The sequence below is a fragment of the Buteo buteo genome, chromosome 13, assembly GCF_964188355.1.
Source record: "Buteo buteo chromosome 13, bButBut1.hap1.1, whole genome shotgun sequence".
Taxonomy (NCBI): domain Eukaryota; kingdom Metazoa; phylum Chordata; class Aves; order Accipitriformes; family Accipitridae; genus Buteo; species Buteo buteo.
In genome coordinates this window covers 14,926,327-14,945,225 of record NC_134183.1, presented here as the reverse complement: position 1 = coordinate 14,945,225, position 18,899 = coordinate 14,926,327, and the positions used below count along the sequence as shown (strand labels likewise).

Here is an 18,899-nt window from a genome sequence, read left to right as displayed (position 1 = left end):
CAGTCAGGTTTCGCAGGCCGCTGGCCCTGTAGCAAAGCCTTGCTCCCTGCCCAACGCCCTCCCCCCCAAAAAACCCTCCCGGCGTCGTGCACCAGGTGGGGCCCCTCGGCCGGGCCACGGCCCGCAGGACCCCCTTCTCCGCCGGGGCGGCCGGGGCTGAGGAGACCGGGGCTGGGGAGACCGGGGCTGAGGCGGCCGGGGCTGAGGCGGCCGGGGCTGAGGAGACCGGGGCTGAGGAGACCGGGGCTGAGGCGGCCGGGGCTGAGGAGACCGGGGCTGAGGAGACCGGGGCTGAGGCGACCGGGGCTGAGGCGACCGGGGCTGAGGAGACCGGGGCTGAGGCGGCCGCGGCTGAGGTGGCCGGGGCTGAGGAGACCGGGGCTGAGGCGGCCGGGGCTGAGGCGAGAGACGGCGGCGCGGGAAGGGGTCTGGCCGCGGGCGTTCCCCTCCCGGCCGGCAGGCGGCGCTGTCCTCCCCGGCCCGCCGTCTCCTGGCAACGGGGCGGGCCCGGGGCGCGGCCCCGCGGGCGGCGGCAGGTGCGGGCCGGGGCGGGCGGGCGGAGGTGGCGGCGGGCCGGGCCGCGCCGCGCAGGTACGGTCACCGCGGCCCGGAGGTGGTCGGGGGCGCGGAGGTGGTCCCCCGGGTCCCCGCAGGTGCGTGGCCGCCTCGCCGGTGCCCGCGGGAGGAGCATGCGGCGGCGCCATGAGCGAGCGGTGGGACGTCGGCCGGGCCCTGGCCCTCTCCGGCCTCTTCCGTCTCCTGCAGGGCGCGGGCAAGGCCTGCGCGGCCCCGTTCCTCACGCTGTACCTCCGGCACCTGGGGCTGCCGGCCCCCCTGGTGGGCGTCGTGGCCGGAGTCAAGCACCTGGCGGCGGCTCTCTGGGCTCCCCTCTGCTCCCGCTGCCCCAAGGGCCGCAGGAAGCGGCGGCTTTTGGTTGCCGGCTCCTTGCTGGGCTCGGCGGGGGCCAGCCTGCTGCTCACCCTCATCCCGCCCGCCGGCGGGGACGTGGGGTACAAGTACTGTAACGCCAGCCAGCAGCCGGGTGACCGAGGGGCCGCCACCACGGCGGCCGGTCCGGGCACGAGCAGCTACGGTGTTCTAAGCGCAAGTGCTATTACGAATGCAAAAGCTGTGTCAAAAGAAACGACGAAAACAACCGCTGACGTTTTGGTGGCGAGCAGAAAGCCAACGCTAACCAGCTCGGCCTTCCAGGGATTATTTGGCCTGACAGATGGGCTTGAGAAAAAAGGCGGAGGGGTTGGTGAAGGTGATACAAAGACGAATGGCTACTTGGTTGGTCCCTCCATCTGGACAACTTCTGTGAAAGCAGTTAACTGGGAGGCACGAGAGCCAGAAATGCTGTCTTCCTACGGACCTCCCTTACATGGACTTGAGAAGGAAATGAGCAGTCTGGGTCCTGCTGCAGTAGATCCTGCTGATAATGCTGAAGAAAGCCCTTACACTATTGAAAGTAATGAGCTCTCTTTGTTTAAAACAACTCTTCCTACTGTTGGAGATGATTACGTGTCTGGAAACCTTTCAGACCACCGGAAAGACGCTCAAGATTTCAGTTTCAAGGCAGTGCAAAACATCTTTCAGGACAGAGAGCATCAGATTTTTCTTATGGTACTGGGTGCTGTCGTGCTTTGGGAGCTGTTGGCTACTTCTCTCGAATGGACAGTGGATGAGAGTCTCTATGAATTTCTCGACTTCGTGGATGCAACTGATAGGTATGGCAAGCTGTGGATTTGGAATTACCTGGGTGCATCTGTAGGCGCCTGCAGCATTGCCGTATTCGTGGATCAACTGAATTGCTTCCTCAGCAGTACAGTCACCCGCCTTGCTGTCCATTTTTATGGCTATGCTCTCCTGATAACGCTGTCATTGCTTGTCAGTGTCTTCTTTCCTATCCACGTTCCCAAGAAAACTGACCGTGTTAACAAAACCACCAAAGCCCTGGCCCTACTGTGGAGCGACGGCCGAGCAATCCTGTACACCATCACTGTCGTCTTCACTGGCATGGCTGGGTCTGCAGTGCACAATTTTCTTTTCTGGCACATGCAGGACCGAGGCAGCACTGAGCTGTACATGGGGCTCTCTGTGGCTGTCGGGCTACTTGCTGAAGTTTTGCTTTATTTCTTCAAAGGGAAGTTGCTGAGGACTTTCTCGAGCAGCAAAATTGTTGCAGTCAGCCTAAGCCTCCTGGCAGTACAGCTTTTGTGCTATTCCTTCTTGTGGACTGCATGGTCAGTTCTCCTTATCCAGATTTTATCTGCCTTCAGTAGTGGTGCTTTGTGGTGGGTGGTTAACATGACGGTGGATGACATAGCCACTCCGGGCATGGAGAGGTCCCTGCATGCTGTTCTCCAGGGCCTCTGCTACGGTGGAGGAGCAAGCTTGGGCAGTTTTGCAGGAGGATTTGTTGTGAAGCACTTTGGCCTGGCAGTTCTGTACAGGGCGTGCTGCGTGTGCCTGGTGCTGTGGCTCTTCTTGTTCTTAATTGTCCAATCTAAATTGCCACAGCAGAAAAAAATTAATTATTCTCGTCTCCTGGCTGCCGATTCCAGTGATATGAGTGACTCGGATGAGAATGAAAGGGACTGGCTGGTGAAAGCTATGAAGGATGAAGGCTTTAATAGGAATTGGTCACAACAGCATGGGATCAACTAATCTTTACTTGAATGTAGGGGTTGGAGTGGTAATGTGGTATAATGATGATGCCCAGAAATGACCATTAATTCTAAAGTGCTAAATATATACTGATATAGATATCTGACAGGACAGATTTTTATTTTAAAAAATTTAGAAATCTTTATTTTCTTAATTTATAGTGTTCTTGTAGTAATTTTTCCTTTTTAACTTAATGATTTTGCTTCCAAAATCATAACAAGGTATTTCAGGTATACATTTGCTGAAATGAATGTAGATAAGCAAACTTGAATTGAGTTCTTGCTCCCCAGAGCTGATGCTGTGGAAACGGTGAGCAAAAGTTGCGACCTGTACTTCGACACAATTGAATGAAAAATATTCTAATGCTAAGAGCACACTAACTTTTTTCAAGGTGCTATGTCTGTGAACTCCTTTCGCTGAATAAGGGATGAGAATAAAAAAATGGTTCATTTGTTCTGCTTTGATTTGTAAAATCAGGTTTTGCTACAGACTGTCTTCTCATGTTTTGGGATTTAAGTATGCCACTGCATCAGCATCTATTGGAAAAAACCTACCATGTCTGCTCACAGTCAGTGCCTGCTGGCTGTCCAAGTCCAGCAGAGCAGCCTGTTTACCTAAGGTAGCACCCAGCATTCAGGGTGACCAGGAAGCAGTCTGCCCTCCTGATTTGAGTAACTTCTGTGGGCTGGCAGTTAACGTAGGGCAATATTCATTCAGAAGGAACTTGGCATTGGCTGAGTTGATCTGGTCAAAGCTGGTGATCCTCCCTGGGCCAGTTTGGCCCACAGGCAGCCCTCTTCTCACGTTTCCTATTTACAACTAAATCTGTGTCTTGAACAGGGCCTGCTAAGTCCAGAAGGATCCTCAAGCTGCCTTATATGCCTTGCCTTAACCTCAAAAGCACAGAGATTTCAACACCTCTTCAATAGGTAAGATTTGCTTACAAATGAAAAGTTGGTGGTCTGATCTCATTAAAAGACCTGCATCAGACCTTAAACAGGGCTGGCAGAGAAGCTTTGAGCCTTACAGTCCTGTCAGCTACCATCAAAAGGTGCTGTCAGTTCATTAGGTACTTCCTTGGTTAAGGTACTACATCATTCTTTTGCAGAGGGATAGATTTTAATAACATCTTCCTAGTGTTCTACAAGCCATAAGACAGGCAGCTGCAAAAAGCAAAATATTTATTTAAATGCATATTTAATTTGTAATATGCAAATGGCGTTGCAGTCTGTCACCCTGCTGCGTTCTGGACTCAGCAGAAAGTGGTTGGAGACAAGGAAAAGCAATGCCATTGAAGATGATCTCTTTTTCTGTATGCATGGATTCCAGATTATCTGTATATCACATGCTTTCAGGACAATTAGCTCTGTTTCCTGGCACAAATCCCATATGCCATACAGAATACTCTACTAGAATGACTCTATAGATAGAACTGTCCTCGTGCCAAGAATAGCTGGAACTTTTTATTAAGATGCTACCTTCTCCCAGGAATTCAAACTTGAGAACAATTTTAGTGTCAAGAATTTATCCCAGCTTTATTATCATATAATACCTCAGGAACTCTAATTACTTGTTAATAGAGCATCTGACTTAAGTCTTGAGTAACATAACTGCAAGCAACACATCGTAGAGTAATGTGTGACTCTGTGAGATGAATGCTGCAGAAATAGCTGGAATGGTTTAAAATGCAGTTGCTTCTTCAGCTGGAAGTCACTGCCCTCATTTGAAGCCAATGAAATGGGTGATATGTGCTGGTTTTATCTGCTTCAGCACAAAACCAGCTGCTGTAATTCCAGTTTTGCAATGAGAAGCCTTGAAAAGTGCTTGTGCAATCCATCCTGTGACCGTGGCAGAGAGGCGATAACGGCTGCCTGGCAGAGACATGGTGTGACTCCCCCAGGCTCTTACCTCCGCGGTCATTTTGGCCATGAATGTTTAGATGTGCTCAGCCACTGCCGCGATGAACTGGGATTTCAGGTGTGGCCCAAAGTTTAACCTCAGTATAATAATCTTGCATAATAAGATATTTTTTTTAAAGTTATTAATCCAATAAACACATTTGGCGCTGATTCAGGGAAGAATTGTATTTATACAGTGTGAAATATGTTCTGAATTACAAACTGCTATGGAAGTCAGGGTGGCAGAGGGCTCATTCACTGAAGAAATTGCACGAATTTGGTTAAATCATTTTCCACTGAGGTTTATACGGTTTCTGTGTGTGAACTCTATAACATAGGTGACTCGATTTCTTCCTCTCTGATGGTCACAGACCCTGCAAGCCAAAAGGGTAAGGGAGGAGGTGGACTTAAATTGTTCTGTGTGAGACTTATTTGCTGTGAGCATGGCTTTATTGTTCTTGCAGGAGTAAGAATGTGCTAAGGCATTTAATGCTGTTGGGAATAAGATGTAACCAAGAAGAACCAAACTGCCTTTGGGGAAGATAGATTCTCTTGATGTATTTCCAGCCACATCAGCAGTTATTTTTTCATTACTTTGCAACTATTTGCTAAAAAATGGATGTAGAAACTTCTGTTTCTTTAAGTTTTTACTCTTAGACAGCAATTCTAAGGATAAAAGTGATTATAAAATCACATAAGATTTTACTGTTTGCCTACTTCACGGTGAACTTCAAGCAAATTTCAGAGGCTTGTATGTAGAAATACTTTTTTTTTTTTTGTCCCTTGGTGTCAGTCCAGGGTCTAAGTTGACCTGTGTCCTTCTTTTCTGAATACAGTTAGGTTTAATTGAGCTCAGGAGGCAAACCACAGATAGCGTTGAGGAACAAGTTCTGCACAATGACAGTCTTTGTAGCTCTTAGATTTTGAATTTCACGTAGCTCAATGTATGTGTACTTTGTGGGAGGTTTCAAAGGATCTAAGTAAATCAGTTCTATTAGATAAGACATCATTTGCCAAAAAATGACAAAGGCCTCTTTGCTTATCATGAAACAACTTACAGGCCCTGCAGGTAGTTTCGGTATACAGCTGATGCAGCTGAACTGGAATCTGAGTAACTCATTGCATCAGACACCTTATCTTGCTTTTTAAAATTTTTTTCCCAAGTTATAAGGGAACTAAAATTGCACATTCTTTCCTTCTGGCAGTTATTTTATGATGGGATATTGCAAATGTTTCCTTCAGCTCCTTTCTCTGTGCACCTCACATCTGTGATTGACTTGAATAATGTGGCACTCTGAGAATGTGAAATTGGGTAAAACTCAGTGGGCACTGATCTCTAAATGTTCATTTTTCTTGTGCATATGATCAGCATGGTAAGGTCCTTTCCAGTGTTCTCCAAACATTTCTGTAATTCAGCAAACAACCACAGCATGTTTTTGTGGACTGTAGTGAAATCTGCCCAGATGAATTCACAGGGAGGCTTTTGTATTTTTGTAATGAGTCGTTTCCCAAAATCGTAGATGTTCAGCAAACAACCACAGCATGTTTTTGTGGACTGTAGTGAAATCTGCCCAGATGAATTCACAGGGAGGCTTTTGTATTTTGGTAATGAGTCGTTTCCCAAAATCGTAGATATGGTCCATTTAAGGTAAGTCCATTTAGCTATAGTTTGATTAGAAGGGGAGAGTGATGTTTTTGAGAGCTGTGGAGTTATTCTGCATGTTCTGAATCTTAAAAGCAAGAGCTTTTGAACTGTCCTTTCTTCCGTGACAGGGTGTAATGCCTCTAAGGCACAATCCATGCTGTCTTCGGTGCTGCTAGTAAAAGTGTTTCTCATTTTGTTGATCTTTAAAGTACAGACAAGACATTCCCACTCTGATTTGAACTCTTAGGTGAATTATGATTACAGCATGGTACCAAGATTCTGTGCCTTTATAATATGGGTCCCATATAGACTTCTTCCAAGTATTAGGCTGTTCCTGACCATTACTGGCATGAGCACTAAGCAGTACTAATGCGGGGGAAAAAAAAGAGTCTATCTTGAAATATCTTGACACTCTCAGCTTGGCATCTGTATCAATGTATTTATCAAGAGGGAGCCAATGCAAAGGAATATCTGCTAATTTAGATTGTACATTTCTCAGGGAACAGATAAATTTTTTTCTGTGTGGTTTCTCTCTGGGGCCTGGTTTTGCTGTAATATAAATGATTTTTCTGGCCAAGGGCAATTTTTTACTTTAAATTGGGTATGTTGAGACCATAAAACTGTGAATCCAAGTGTAGAGGTATGAGACAACTTTAAAATTAACCTTTGTGTCACCTTTAATATTTAGAAATCTTGCCTGAAGAAATCAAGGAACAGAAAGCATAGATATCTTATCACGACCTCACCAGTAGAGCAGACAGGGAAGTTGGTGGTAACATGACTTAATTTTTGAAACTTTGAGAACATTTCTACCTCTAATCAGGTTGAAAGGTCAGAACTATGGAGGTAGTTACAACACTGAAAATAGTAGGCTTGTGTTAACACGGGTTTTTATTGTTAGTAAAAGGAATTTTGAGTCAGGAAACACAATCACATGCTGAAATAACTTTAATATTCAAAGCATGAATTGAGAAACATGAACTGGATTTTTTGACAAATCCTAAGGAAAATAAATATATTAAATAACTCCAAACCAGTTATTCTGACATGTACATCCCTCCACAGGAATAAGCATTCATGTCCTTGGGACTACAGTCCTTTCTCAACAAGTGACAAAATACTCAGCTTCCTTCTGTCATCAAGATGCGCCTAATTGAGTTGGCAGTGAAGCCAGCCGTGAGCATCACCTTGGAAGTGTTTTTGAAGACTCAGAATTTGTTGAATGTGCCTTAGTGGTGTCTGTTGTTTGGTGTTCCCTACGCAGGTTGTTTCCTTAAAGAGCTTCAAATGACCGTGTCCATACTGATGTTCTCCAAGCTGCATTTTAATTCTCTTTGTATTTGTCAGCACCTTTCAAGTAGTACTGTTGCTTGGTACTAGATGATGTTCTGTTTATAAGCTTATAATGTATGTGTACTTACTGTTGTGTAAGTGCTTGATTTCTACAAAGTGACTGTATACAGGGAAATACTAGCGCTTTTAAGAAATATTCTGCTAGTGCCCTGAAAGTGTTGCTGTTAGTGACTTCTCTCATGTAGACCAATGTAAAAGTCACCTTAAGACCCATTAAAACTTCTCAGCCATGGATTCAAGGACATAGAGCATACCTGGGTGAAGGAGGAACCACAGCGTACGCCTGTCAGGCAGTTTGCATGGGGCACACCAACTGTTTCTGTACCATGTGGTGCACTTGGTTTGCATTTACCTCTGCAGAATGGATTTGCACATAATGATTACATTCAATATGGCAGACCAAATAGCCTGTGTTAATTGAATCATAACTGTGTATGACTCTGGACTGTTTGATTTAATCCCATGCATTTATTAAGAATAAAGTGAGTTGAATTCAAGTTGCAGCCCACATCACATCTGGCTACTCATGGCGAAAGTAAGGCTGTAGAGTATTTGACTGAAGGACTGATTAAAGTATTTAAACGTTCATTTTCTCTGCATTGTGGAGCAATCAAAACAAGGTGAGTCACTTCAAACCATAATCAGTTCATAATTATAGTGATGGTGGATGCTCATCATTTAATGAGCTGAGGAACAGACAGTTGGTGGCTATTCTTACCTTTCACATTAAAACAAATCAACCACAAAATCCTGAAGTGGCTGTGTCCCTCAGCTGGGCTTTGCCTGTCTAACTGAGAGCCTGGGAGTCAAAATTACAGTGCAGCTGCCTTACAAAACTCAGGGCATTCCTGAACAATTCATTCAAATAGTGAAACTTTATATTTTTCAAGAAACACTCTTTCAGCTGTGGGGTGGGTTTCAGCACACTTCGGTGGCCTTGTGGCTTTGTGTTGCTCCTGTCTGTTTTCAGAGGATTGCCAAAGTGAGGTGCTGCTGCGGCCGCTCACAGTTCCCCCGCTCTTGGACACTGCTGCTGCATTTCAAACCTGGAGCAGCAGCTCCTGTGTCCTTTTCTAATTTTTTTTTCCTTTTTCTGTGCACAGACTCTTAATTTTTGTCTCCTCATTTTGTTTATATGCCACAGTTATCCTCAATGAATGAAGCACCGTCTCCCTTGCACATGTTCTGGTTTAAAACACTGCACCACGTCAAAAGTCAGCAGCTCCTCTCTTGTTTTTGAAGATGGGAATTCAAAGATTCTGCTCAGATTTGTGTCAATTCCCGTAAGGATGTTTCATACAGATTAGCTCGGCAGCCTGTTTCCTTAGGGAGGGGAGCTGCTAGAGATGAGGACGCTACAAGGTACTGATAGCAGATACCACAGTCTGGTATTTCTCTGCAGGAGGTGATCCTCCGGACCCACCCCTTATATTGCCATGCCTCTGTTTTGCTCACTGATAGCTTATTTTATTGCATTGACTGTCGACTTCTAGCAATGTCGCTGCCAGCCAGGCGGGAGGACAGCAGGGTGGCAGGATGAGAGAGCAGAACCCCGCAGCTGCTCCCTCAGACCTGGCCCTCACCTCTCCGCTGCCATCGCCCCTGCTGCTCTCCAGCCCAGTGACTTTGCGCGTCGCTTCCCAAAATGTGCTGGAAGGTGTCCCTGAGCCCCCTCGCGAAGGTGGCATGTCCCTGGGCCCAGCCTCACCCTCGCCTTGGGCCTGCGCTCTTGCACCAAGCCAGTGTAGGGACATCAGTGTCACCTGCAGGCACGTCCTAGCAGAGAAACACGTCCTCGCAGAGGACATGTGTTCCCTCCATGTGTTTTGGGGAAGGTGGTGCTGAGGTGTGTGCCTCCATGGAGGACCGCAGGTTGTGAATCTCGGTGGAGTAAGCGCTTCTGGTACGAGTGAGTGAGAAGTGTAAAACCCTGCGAGAGGGAGAGTTGACAACCCACACCCTGTCTTCACCTTCCCCGTACCAGTTTGCTGGCACAAGCCTTCAAGATGGTGGGACTGGTCCTTGCTGTGTCCCACTGGAGAGCCTGGCTGGAGGGAGGAGAGGGGCAGCGCTCGTCACCAGGATCCCCGTTGCTGTGGGTGCTGCCAACACACTACAGACCAACCTTTGAATTTTAGGCCAACGCACAACTTTAAACATTTTCTAAAACACTTGCTGTTGTATTTTTCCGTAAAGAAAAGTTACTTCTACTGGGAAGCGCAGCTGCCCCTCCTTACCTCCCTCCTCGCAGGGTCTTCGGGTGGGGACCTGTTTCATGCCGTGCCTCACCCCACAGCCCCCCGTGTCCCACACAGGCTCTGCAAAGCCTGGTCCTCTTTAGCGACAGGAGCAACGCGTGTGTCCCCCCCCGCCCCGGGCAGACCCACCGCGAACCCTTTTCCAGCTGCCGTGCCGGATGGGGCTACTTTTATTTTTTTTATGCTTTTATTGCTGCGGTTTTCGGGAGACTTGCGAGGCTGCGGAGCAGCCGCTCCGGGTGGGTTAAAGGGGGGGCCGTGCCGCCGGTGCCGGAACCCCGAGGAAATAACCGGGCTGACGCTGCAGGGGGGTCCCGGGGGGGCGTCGCGGGGGGGAGCGGGGCGCTGGCGCGGGGGGCGGCGGCCGGCAGAGGGCGCGGAGCGGCGGGAGCCCCCGCCCGCCCCGGCGGAGCGGAGCGGAGCGGAGCGGGCAGGGCTGCGGCATGGAGGGGAGCAGGACCCCCCCCCGGTACGGATCGCTGGAGTCCACCCGGTGGCCGCCCGCCGGTGCGGGGCCAGGTGAGCACGGCGGGACCGGGGCGGGCAGAGGCGCTGCCGGGTCCAAACTTACCCCCCCCCCCCGACCCCGGTGGCTCCGGGACTCCCCGGGCACCCGAGCCCCGGGAGCTGGCGGGGAACCGGCGGCTTTATCCAACAAAGGGGGGCCCACGGCCATCGGGAGTGGGGCAGGAGGGATGGGGTGGGGTGGGGGGGATTAGAAGGACGGAGGGAAGGGGTGGATGGAGAGGAGGGATGAGCGGAAGGGGGGGATGAAGGGAGGGAAGGGCTGGATGGGGGAGAGGAGTGAATGGAAGGAGGGAAGGGCTGGGTGGAGGGGAGGAAGGACGGAGAGAAGGGACTGGATGGGGGGAAGGATGGAGGGATGGCCGGAGGGAACGAACCGGTGGAAGGAGGGATGCAGCCCGCCATCCGGCTGATGCTGCCCGGAGAGACACGGAGCCGCTGTGCTGTCATGCCCGGTTGCGGGCATGGCTGTGACCGGGAGACGGCTGCCCACCCTGTCCTTTGCTGCCTTTTCCCCTCTCTGACCGGTTCCTCCAGTAGGAAAGGGGGTGGGCAGAGGGGGAACCCGACCAGGGGGATTGTCCTGGGCAGAGTCCCCGACCTTGGGGTGGGAGGAAGGGGCCCAATGCGGGGCTGTGGGCATCATCCTGGGGAGGGGAGGCTCCTGCAGTCCCTCTGCCATGACATCCCTCCGACCTCTCCCCTTCGCCATCCCTTTCTGCTCCCCCTTGCACCCAGCAGGATAGGGACAGGCAGCTGGAAGGGCAGGGAAGGAGCGATGGAGCAAACTCCAGCATCCTGCTTGGTATTACTGTGGGGGGATGCTGTCCGTGAAGCTGCTCATCTCCTTGGTGAGCTGCCTGAAGTTTTAGTCCTTCTCCTTTGTGCCTTTCAGCATGGCAATATGTATCCTCCCCTCCACACCTCCCTTGCCTGGGAAGTATCTATGATGTGGAGACCCTGCCCTTGGGGGGGTCTGAGAACTTCCATCACCTGGATCCTCTGCTCCCAGCAGCTGGGTAACATCAGGGTGGTCCAGGGAAGGGTCAAACACTTGCCGGACTCAGGGTGCTGGGTATGACCGGGGCATCCCTGCTTTGGGTGCCTGCAGTGTTGTGGTGGCTGCAATATTTGCTCGTTCGATGCAGTTCTGTAAACTCCCAGTGCCTGGGGGACTCTCATGATGGGTGAGAATGTGACAACAGTTGGTGTCTGTTTTTTGAATGCTGCTCTGCTGTTTGCTACCATCCCAGGAAATCTCAGGCCAACCCTGTGAAGCACTGAGCACACGCAGCCTCTTGCCCTGCTTGTGCTCAGGAGGTGACCCAGGGGAAGCGTGCACAGAGCAGCGGGGTATTGCGAAGGGGCTACGCCCCTGGTGATACCCCGCCGTAAGTCATCTTGGGGTACCTCATCCGTGAACTCTGGTCTTTTTAACGGCTGTCTAACATGGCCCCAGTGGTGCTGGCTGTGCCAGGGGCTGCACAAACACAGCCAGATAAATCCTCCCTGGCTGCAATGGGCCAAGGCTGCACATTTCTCCCTGGTTTACTAGAGGTGGCACTGTCAGGGAAACAGTGCCATGGTTTGCAGGCTGCCAGTAGCTCTGATCCCTCCCATCTGAGCATGATCCTGTCCTCTGGGACCAGCATGCTTGGCCATGCGTTGTTCAGGCCTGGAGGCTCGTGTCCCTCCTGCCAGGCAGTGTGGGTGGTGGGGACAGCATCCCCTCCGACAAGGCTGCCCCAGAGCCAGGCAGCGGGTTACCATCTCTCTCATTATCGAGCTTGTGGAGCAAGGCTGAATGGCCCCTGCCCGCGCTGCTTTCTATGGCAGAGAAAAGCAAACGGCTGAGTTAAAGGCCTCTTGGGATGGAGCCCAAGTAAAGAGCTCTGACCTCCTCCACAGGGGACTGTCAATCAATTGCCCAACTTTAATCATGAAGTAAATTGCTTGAAACTCAACCCTGCGCTGGTTGCTGCTGTGACTCATCTCAGGCTTGCTGCTGGCTGTCTAAATGTTTTCACCAAAGCCATATGGAGTGGAAGTCTCCAGCTATTATACTCCTCATTAACGATACTTGCTTCCCCTGGGCCATGTGTGATGATTAGAGCATCTCCAAGTTTAAATCGAAGCTTTCTCCCCTTCCTTGACTTGCCAGGTTGACATGATGCCAGTCAGGGGTCCTTTGGCTCAGGCAGCGTGGGCTTGATTTCTGTGTCTGGCCCTGCTGTTGTATGTGCAGCTGTGGGAGCAAAGGGATCCCTGGACAGCGTGGATGCACATGGGTGTCATCCCTCTCCATCCCCAAAGGGAGACTCAGGACTGTGAGCTTGATCACAGCTTTAATAAACATTCCTGCCTTAGGCCCTCGCTGGTGCCAGGCACTTAGGGAGGGTGTAAGAAACCCATTCTCAGCTTTGGCAAAACCATCTCCAGTGAGAGCTTTTGCCCAGCTCTCTGCTTACAGGCTGTGCTGGGTTTTAATCCCTCATGAGCTCTGAGTGTCTGTACTTGCCATTTGTGACTGCTGTATGGTGCTGCTGCCATCACACAGATTCATGGGTGCATGGTGCCCTTTGGTCTTTCCACCATCTCAGGAAAGCTGTGATCAGTCCCATGCTTGTAGCTGCTGGGGTTTGGGATCTCAGCATTACCCCACATCTGCCTGGAGGAGCATCTCCTGAGCTAGCAGGGAAGATCCATGCACATCCCAATCGGTGGTCACAGACTGATCTCATTACATGGAATCGCAGAGGAATTTGGGTCAAGAGGGACCTCTGGAGATACTCAGTTCAACTGCTTGCTCAAAGCAGGCTTAGTAGATCAGGTTGCTCACAGTCCTGTCCAGGAGGTATCCTGGACCAAAGATGGAGATCCCACAACCTCTCTGATCCTTGTTCCAGTGTCTGAACAACCCTTCAACCTGCTTCTCTCAGCCTCTCCTCATCTGTCTCATGCTCCAGCCCCCACCCTCACTCAGATGTTCACGTCCTGGCATGATCACCTCTGGTCCTGGGCAGATGCAAGGAGTGTCCATCAGCAAGTTCATCTTCCCATCCTATCAGCTGCCTTTTAGTCACCTGTAAGGATTCATTGGTTTCTCATGAGGTTTAGTAGATGGTTTTGGTGCAGAGGCATAGCTCTGTGTCCCCTTGTCCAGGTGCTTCCTCCCATGGTTCGTGGAATTCATTTTGCAGGAGCATTCTCCTGGGACTGCCCTCCCTCTGCTTCAGCCCTGAATTAAGCAGCTCCAGGCACATGACTACCCTCTTAGAGCTTCTTGTCCAGGACTTACTGCTTTGGTGAGCAGTTCCCTGGCACACCTGAGGACACATCTTGCCTGAGGGATGCAGAGTAACCACACCACCTGAAGGCACAGCCGAGGGCTGAGGACCTTCCAGTTTGAGCCCTACAGCCGTTGCTCTGCTGTGTGGTGTAGACCTGTTCACTGTTCCCATTTCACAGGATGCTCCTGACCTGCAGCAGGAGGCTGCTGGGGAGTGTCCTACAGAAAGGCGACTTTGGGGGAGTGCGTGAGGGCAGCTCCTCTTGGGCAGGGTGGTCCCAGCCACACTGTGTTCCCTGTCTTTGATGGGAACCCACCCAGAGCTGAGCCAGACACTTTCTTGCTCTCGTGGGCAGTTGCCTACGGGCTGAAATTACGTCCCAGCCTCCTGCCACAGATGGGAGAGAGCAACCCAGCGCTGCCACCTCCTCCCTTTGTATACACAGGCAAAGGTTCACCTCTCCCATCTGGGATGGCTTCTGCTGATGAGGTTCTGGGATGAGAAGGGAGAAGAAGCGATGCTGACACCTTTTTCAATCCCTTTCACTCGGCCACTGGGAAACAGCTGGCTGATAACCTCAGCCAAATACTTCTGCCACCAGTGATCAAAGATATTCTGGGTTATTCACCCACCCACACAGGCCAGGAGTGACAGTCCCCCTCCCCCAGACCCACCCCTGTGCTCCTAGGGGTGATTAGATTTGTCCTTGGCTAATGAAGGCTGCAGTAAGCTCGTATCTTTGTTTATTGGCGCATCTGTAAAATAATCAGCCTTGTCATTTTAGCCTGGTCACAGAAGCGACACTTAGAGCAGTGCAGCTTTCTCCTGACAGGTCTAGAGCTGCACCAAAGTACAGCCAAGCCCCAGGGACTGGCTGCCTGCAAGTACATGCCGACTGTACCGGCTGCACCTTCACGTGTGTTGTTACCTGTGTGCCTGCCGTCATCTGCAGGGAGATCCTGCCTGTCCCTGGCGCGTGGCCCCAGCTGCCCACCGGCGCTGGGTGTGGGTGCATCAAAATATCCTGGGTAAGAAGAGCTCCGGGGTGGCAGAGCAGCAGGATGCCTGGGATGAGGGACCTCAGCATCCTGGTCCCCTAGCAACTGCACTCTGGTCCCCTAGCAACCGCATCCTGGTCCTGTAGCAACCACAGTCCGGTCCCCTAGCAACCCCCTTCAGGCCCGTAGAAACAAGGCTAAGAGAGGGTTTCTGTGCCAATTTGTAGCAGAGCCATTGAGCAAGAGCTGATGGAGGGCAGCACATCCAACCCCACACTTTGTCCGACCCGTGTATTCATCAGTCTGTCCTGAGCAGGCACTGGTACCTGAGACCATCCTGATGGCTTAGAATGGGGAGCGATCGAGGATTCTGCACGCTGGCACTAGCTGAACATGGCCTTTGTGGCTAGGGGAAGGGGGAGATAATCTCCAAGTAGTCTTCATGAGTTTCTAAGCCAGAAACAGCAGAAATCTATTCTCCAAACCAGTCACACTAATCCAAACCACTCGTATTTCCACTAATAAACTGTCTCTGCCAGCAGCCTTGGAAACATGCCTCACTCTGGGAATGATTTCTCAAGCAGTTTTACATGATGGGTAGAGGACCAGTTAGTGCAGAGTGTTTTGCTTTGTGTCTTAACACTGGTCTCTTCCTGCCCTTTAACCCTCAGCACTGGCCTGGGGCCCAAGCCACATGCTCCAGCTCTGACATTTCCAGCTCCCAGGCCTCGGCTGCCCAGAAAATCCTGCTTCCAGAGTTGGTGCTCCCTGGCTGCGCTTTCCCCTCTCCCTGCACAGGGAAAGTCCCAGTCCCAGGGCTGCAGGAAGGCAAAGTCTCAGAGTGGAGATGTGCCCTGTGAAGATTCAAAGGAAGCAGAATTTGCCCCTGCTGTTTGTGATTTCTAATGTTTTCTCAGAGCCTGGCTTTGCAGTAGCTGCTAAGCCTCCTCTCGCCAACCTGTGCTGTATGTACATCACAGGAGAGCCAGATTAGCCTGCGTGTAATAAATGTGCTGCTGCATGTCACTGATAACAAGCTCAGTGATGTGTCTCTGAAAGCCAGACCAGGCTGGGAGGTGGGAGCTTGCCTGAGTAAAACCTCAGCTATTCCCATAAAATGGGCTGGGAGCTGCTGTGGGACGTGCAGGCTCACAGGCACTGTGTGAGTCAGCACAGCATCCTCGTGTAAATCAGTGTGACAGTCTTGTGCAAACCAGTGGGACATCGGAGGGACATCTGTGTGTAAATCAGTGGAGCCGGGGGCGGAGGCAGAACTGGTGGTCAGAGCAATGGATCAAAGTTGCTGGGCTCTTGTCCTGTCTGTCCCTGGGCTTGCCACTGTGCTCTTCTAAAATATAAATTACAGCCCTGTCCTGGTTTTGGCTGGGATAGAGTTAATTTTCTTCCTAGTAGCTGGTATAGTGTTATGTTTTGGGTTCAGTATGAGAAGAACGTTGATAACACACTGATGTTTTCAGTTGTTGCTAAGTAGTGTTTATACCAAGTCAAGGATTTTTCAGCTTCTCATGCCCAGCCATTGAGAAGGCTAGAGGGGCACAAGAAACTGGGAGGGGACACAGCCAGGACAGCTGCCCCAAACTGGCCAAAGGGATATTCCATACCATGTGACATCATGCCCAGTATATAAACTGGGGGGAGTTGGCCTGTGGGGGGGATCACTGCTCAGGAACTAACTGGGCACCAGTCAGCGAGTGGTAAGCAATTGCATTGTGTATCACTTCTTTTGTATATTCCAAATATTTTATTATTATTATTGCCATTTTAGTATTATTATCATTATTATTTTCTTCCTTTCTGTTCTATTAAACTGTCTTTATCTCAACCTACGAGTTTTACTTTTTTTCTGATTCTCTCCCCCAGCCCACTGGGTAGAGGAGAAGTGAGTGAGCGGCTGCATGGTGCTTAGTTGCTGGCTGGGGTTAAACCACAACAAATCCCCTTTTCCTGCATTTTGCTGTGAGGCTCTTGTTTCTTGCCCTGAACAAGTGACATCCCCTTTCCCTGCCTCAGTTTCCCCAGGTGGGTTATAGAGGTGATGCTCAGCACTCCAGAGGAACTGGCCTGCTGGGTACCATGGGGCCTTTTCCCCCCAGTGAGTTGGGAAGGATGGGGGGGTCTTATCCAGCCTGTGATGGAGGGGGAGCAGCTCTGGAACTTTACCTCCATGACTCCTTAGCTATGTGCTGTATGGGCCCAGCATTTGTCCCTGGCACATACTGGAGGAGGGTGCACACACAGGCTCATGTCTGTGCTGGAGATGCCTGAGGCTTACGTGGTTCTGGAAAAAGAGACATTCCTGTCCTTCCCTCCAGCAGTTTTTAGCTCTCTTGGCCTCCCACTGTTCAGCAGAGGGGAAAGCCTTGGAAATTAGGGGCTTTCTCAGCAGCACAGAGTCCAGCACAGCACTGGTGTGAGAAGGGTGTGCTGCAAAGCCACAACAAGCAGGCAAAATGATGCTTGTTTCTAAGGCTCAGAGAGCTGCAAGCTCAGACGAGGTGGCCCGCTGGTCTCCAAGGTCCTCTTTCATGCAGACACTTCATGCATATTGCATGTGTGTTTGGAGCTGCGCTCAGCAAGCCAATCCGGCTTTGATGTGAACACACCAATGAGCAGACCTGTTCCAGTGCCCAGCCTCACATAAAGCATAAACAAAGGCAAAACCAGTTACTGGCAGCTCAATGCCCTTGCATATGTTGGTAACTTTCCATGTGCTGCTTGGGCTGTCTGCTCTTGCAGAACCCAGCAGAGCAGCAAGAATTCTGGAAACAAGTTTAAAACTGTGCACGTGCTTAGTGGTTATGCTGCTCTGGTGTTTGCAGGGGGGTCCCCGTGACAGCCTTGTGGTCCCTGTTGTCCTCAGCACCGATCTGACATCTCCTGCTGGCTAACTTGGGTCCTGTTTCATTTGCAGAGGATGAGATTGTTTCCATGGCTGACTCGACCACCACCATCGATGACATTGAAGGGGAGCTCTTCAAAATCGAGAGGATCAGGGAGATCCTGGTGAGGAGGGAGTCAGAGCTGCGGTACATGTGAGTACCTGCCCTCCTCCTGCGCTGTCCCCCCTTCCCAGGGTCACCCCAGCATTTTCTGCCTGCCTGATCAAACATGGATCTTCCCCAGGGATGGGCAGAGCTGAGGCCGCTTTCCACCTCATTTTCCACCTGGAAGAGCAGCCTCTTCCACCGCTCTGGCCTTGCTCTTGGAAGGGGCTTGAATGGGTCCCTGTTACAAAGCTGCCACTGTTGCTGTGATGATTTGAGCCAGCCTATTTCTATGCAAACAGAGTTTATGAGATGCGTTTAACTACACTAAATGTTTCCATATTCAACCGCAAGCACCCTGGCTTCCCAGTGGGTCCATACTCTTCCTCAGTGCATGCCTCTTGGGCTGGGCTTGGGAAGGGACCCGAGGTTTGGTGGCTCATTGCTGCTCTGGAGATACCGCTTTGCCCCGGCACGCAGATCTGCGGCTGTTGAACAGCCACATGACCACAGTTTACTCTCCCCATATTGAAGTATTACACATCCTCGCAGCTCCTCCTTTCCTCCTCCATCGCCTGACTGCTGGGGTCATCAGGACACATTGGGGTTGGACTGGCATTGGTGCCTGATGCCTGTCCCCACACCGCATCCTGCTCTCCACTCCCAGCACAGCCTTGGGAGCCAGATGAGGAGGGAATGATTTTCTCCAGGGTCCATTTCAATAATCAAAGCAGTTTTTGAGTAAAAATCTGTAGGCCGTTCACATTTAAGGCAATCAAATAGCCACTGTGTTGTCGTGGTGCTAACCAGCACTTAAGGTGATAAATAACATTTTCCCTGGTTATATCGGGAGCTTTTATGGTTTGGGAGGAAAAGGACTAACTAACATTCATAGTCTGGGTTGATTAAGCTTTTTAATACCACTAAATTGCTATAGTCAGCCCAGTCCTGAGATCCCATGCAACACAAAGCCTGGGACCTTTTACTGGTAATGACAAAGATCATATTGACTGGGCTGCAGCACTTGATATGCTGCTTTTTTAATGTGTCTGGGTCCCCACTAGTACCTGTGCTACAAGGGTCACGAACACCTGGAAATGCTTGTGTAAATCTGCTGTCTGGGGAGGCTGTGAGCCAGACTGTGGTTTAGAGGCTCAAATTCAGAGTGATGACCTCTTTGAGGCACAGTTCCCCCTGAATATATTGTTGGAAATCATAAAAAGTGTAGTTCTTAAATACTTTCATGGCAACTGGTAC

At 50.6% G+C, this 18,899-nt stretch overlaps 1 protein-coding gene across 1 annotated transcript in view; it reads left to right on the top strand.

The window, feature by feature from the left end:
* The first annotated feature begins 702 nt into the window (after positions 1-702).
* The window catches only part of MFSD6L (major facilitator superfamily domain containing 6 like), a 29,375-nt gene continuing 11,178 nt past the window's right edge, over positions 703-18,899 (top strand). The window contains exons 1-2 of the mRNA XM_075043932.1: positions 703-2,077; positions 17,570-17,690. Coding sequence (XP_074900033.1) covers positions 703-2,077; positions 17,570-17,690 — 1,496 coding nt within the window. The remainder of the gene's footprint in view (positions 2,078-17,569; positions 17,691-18,899) is intronic.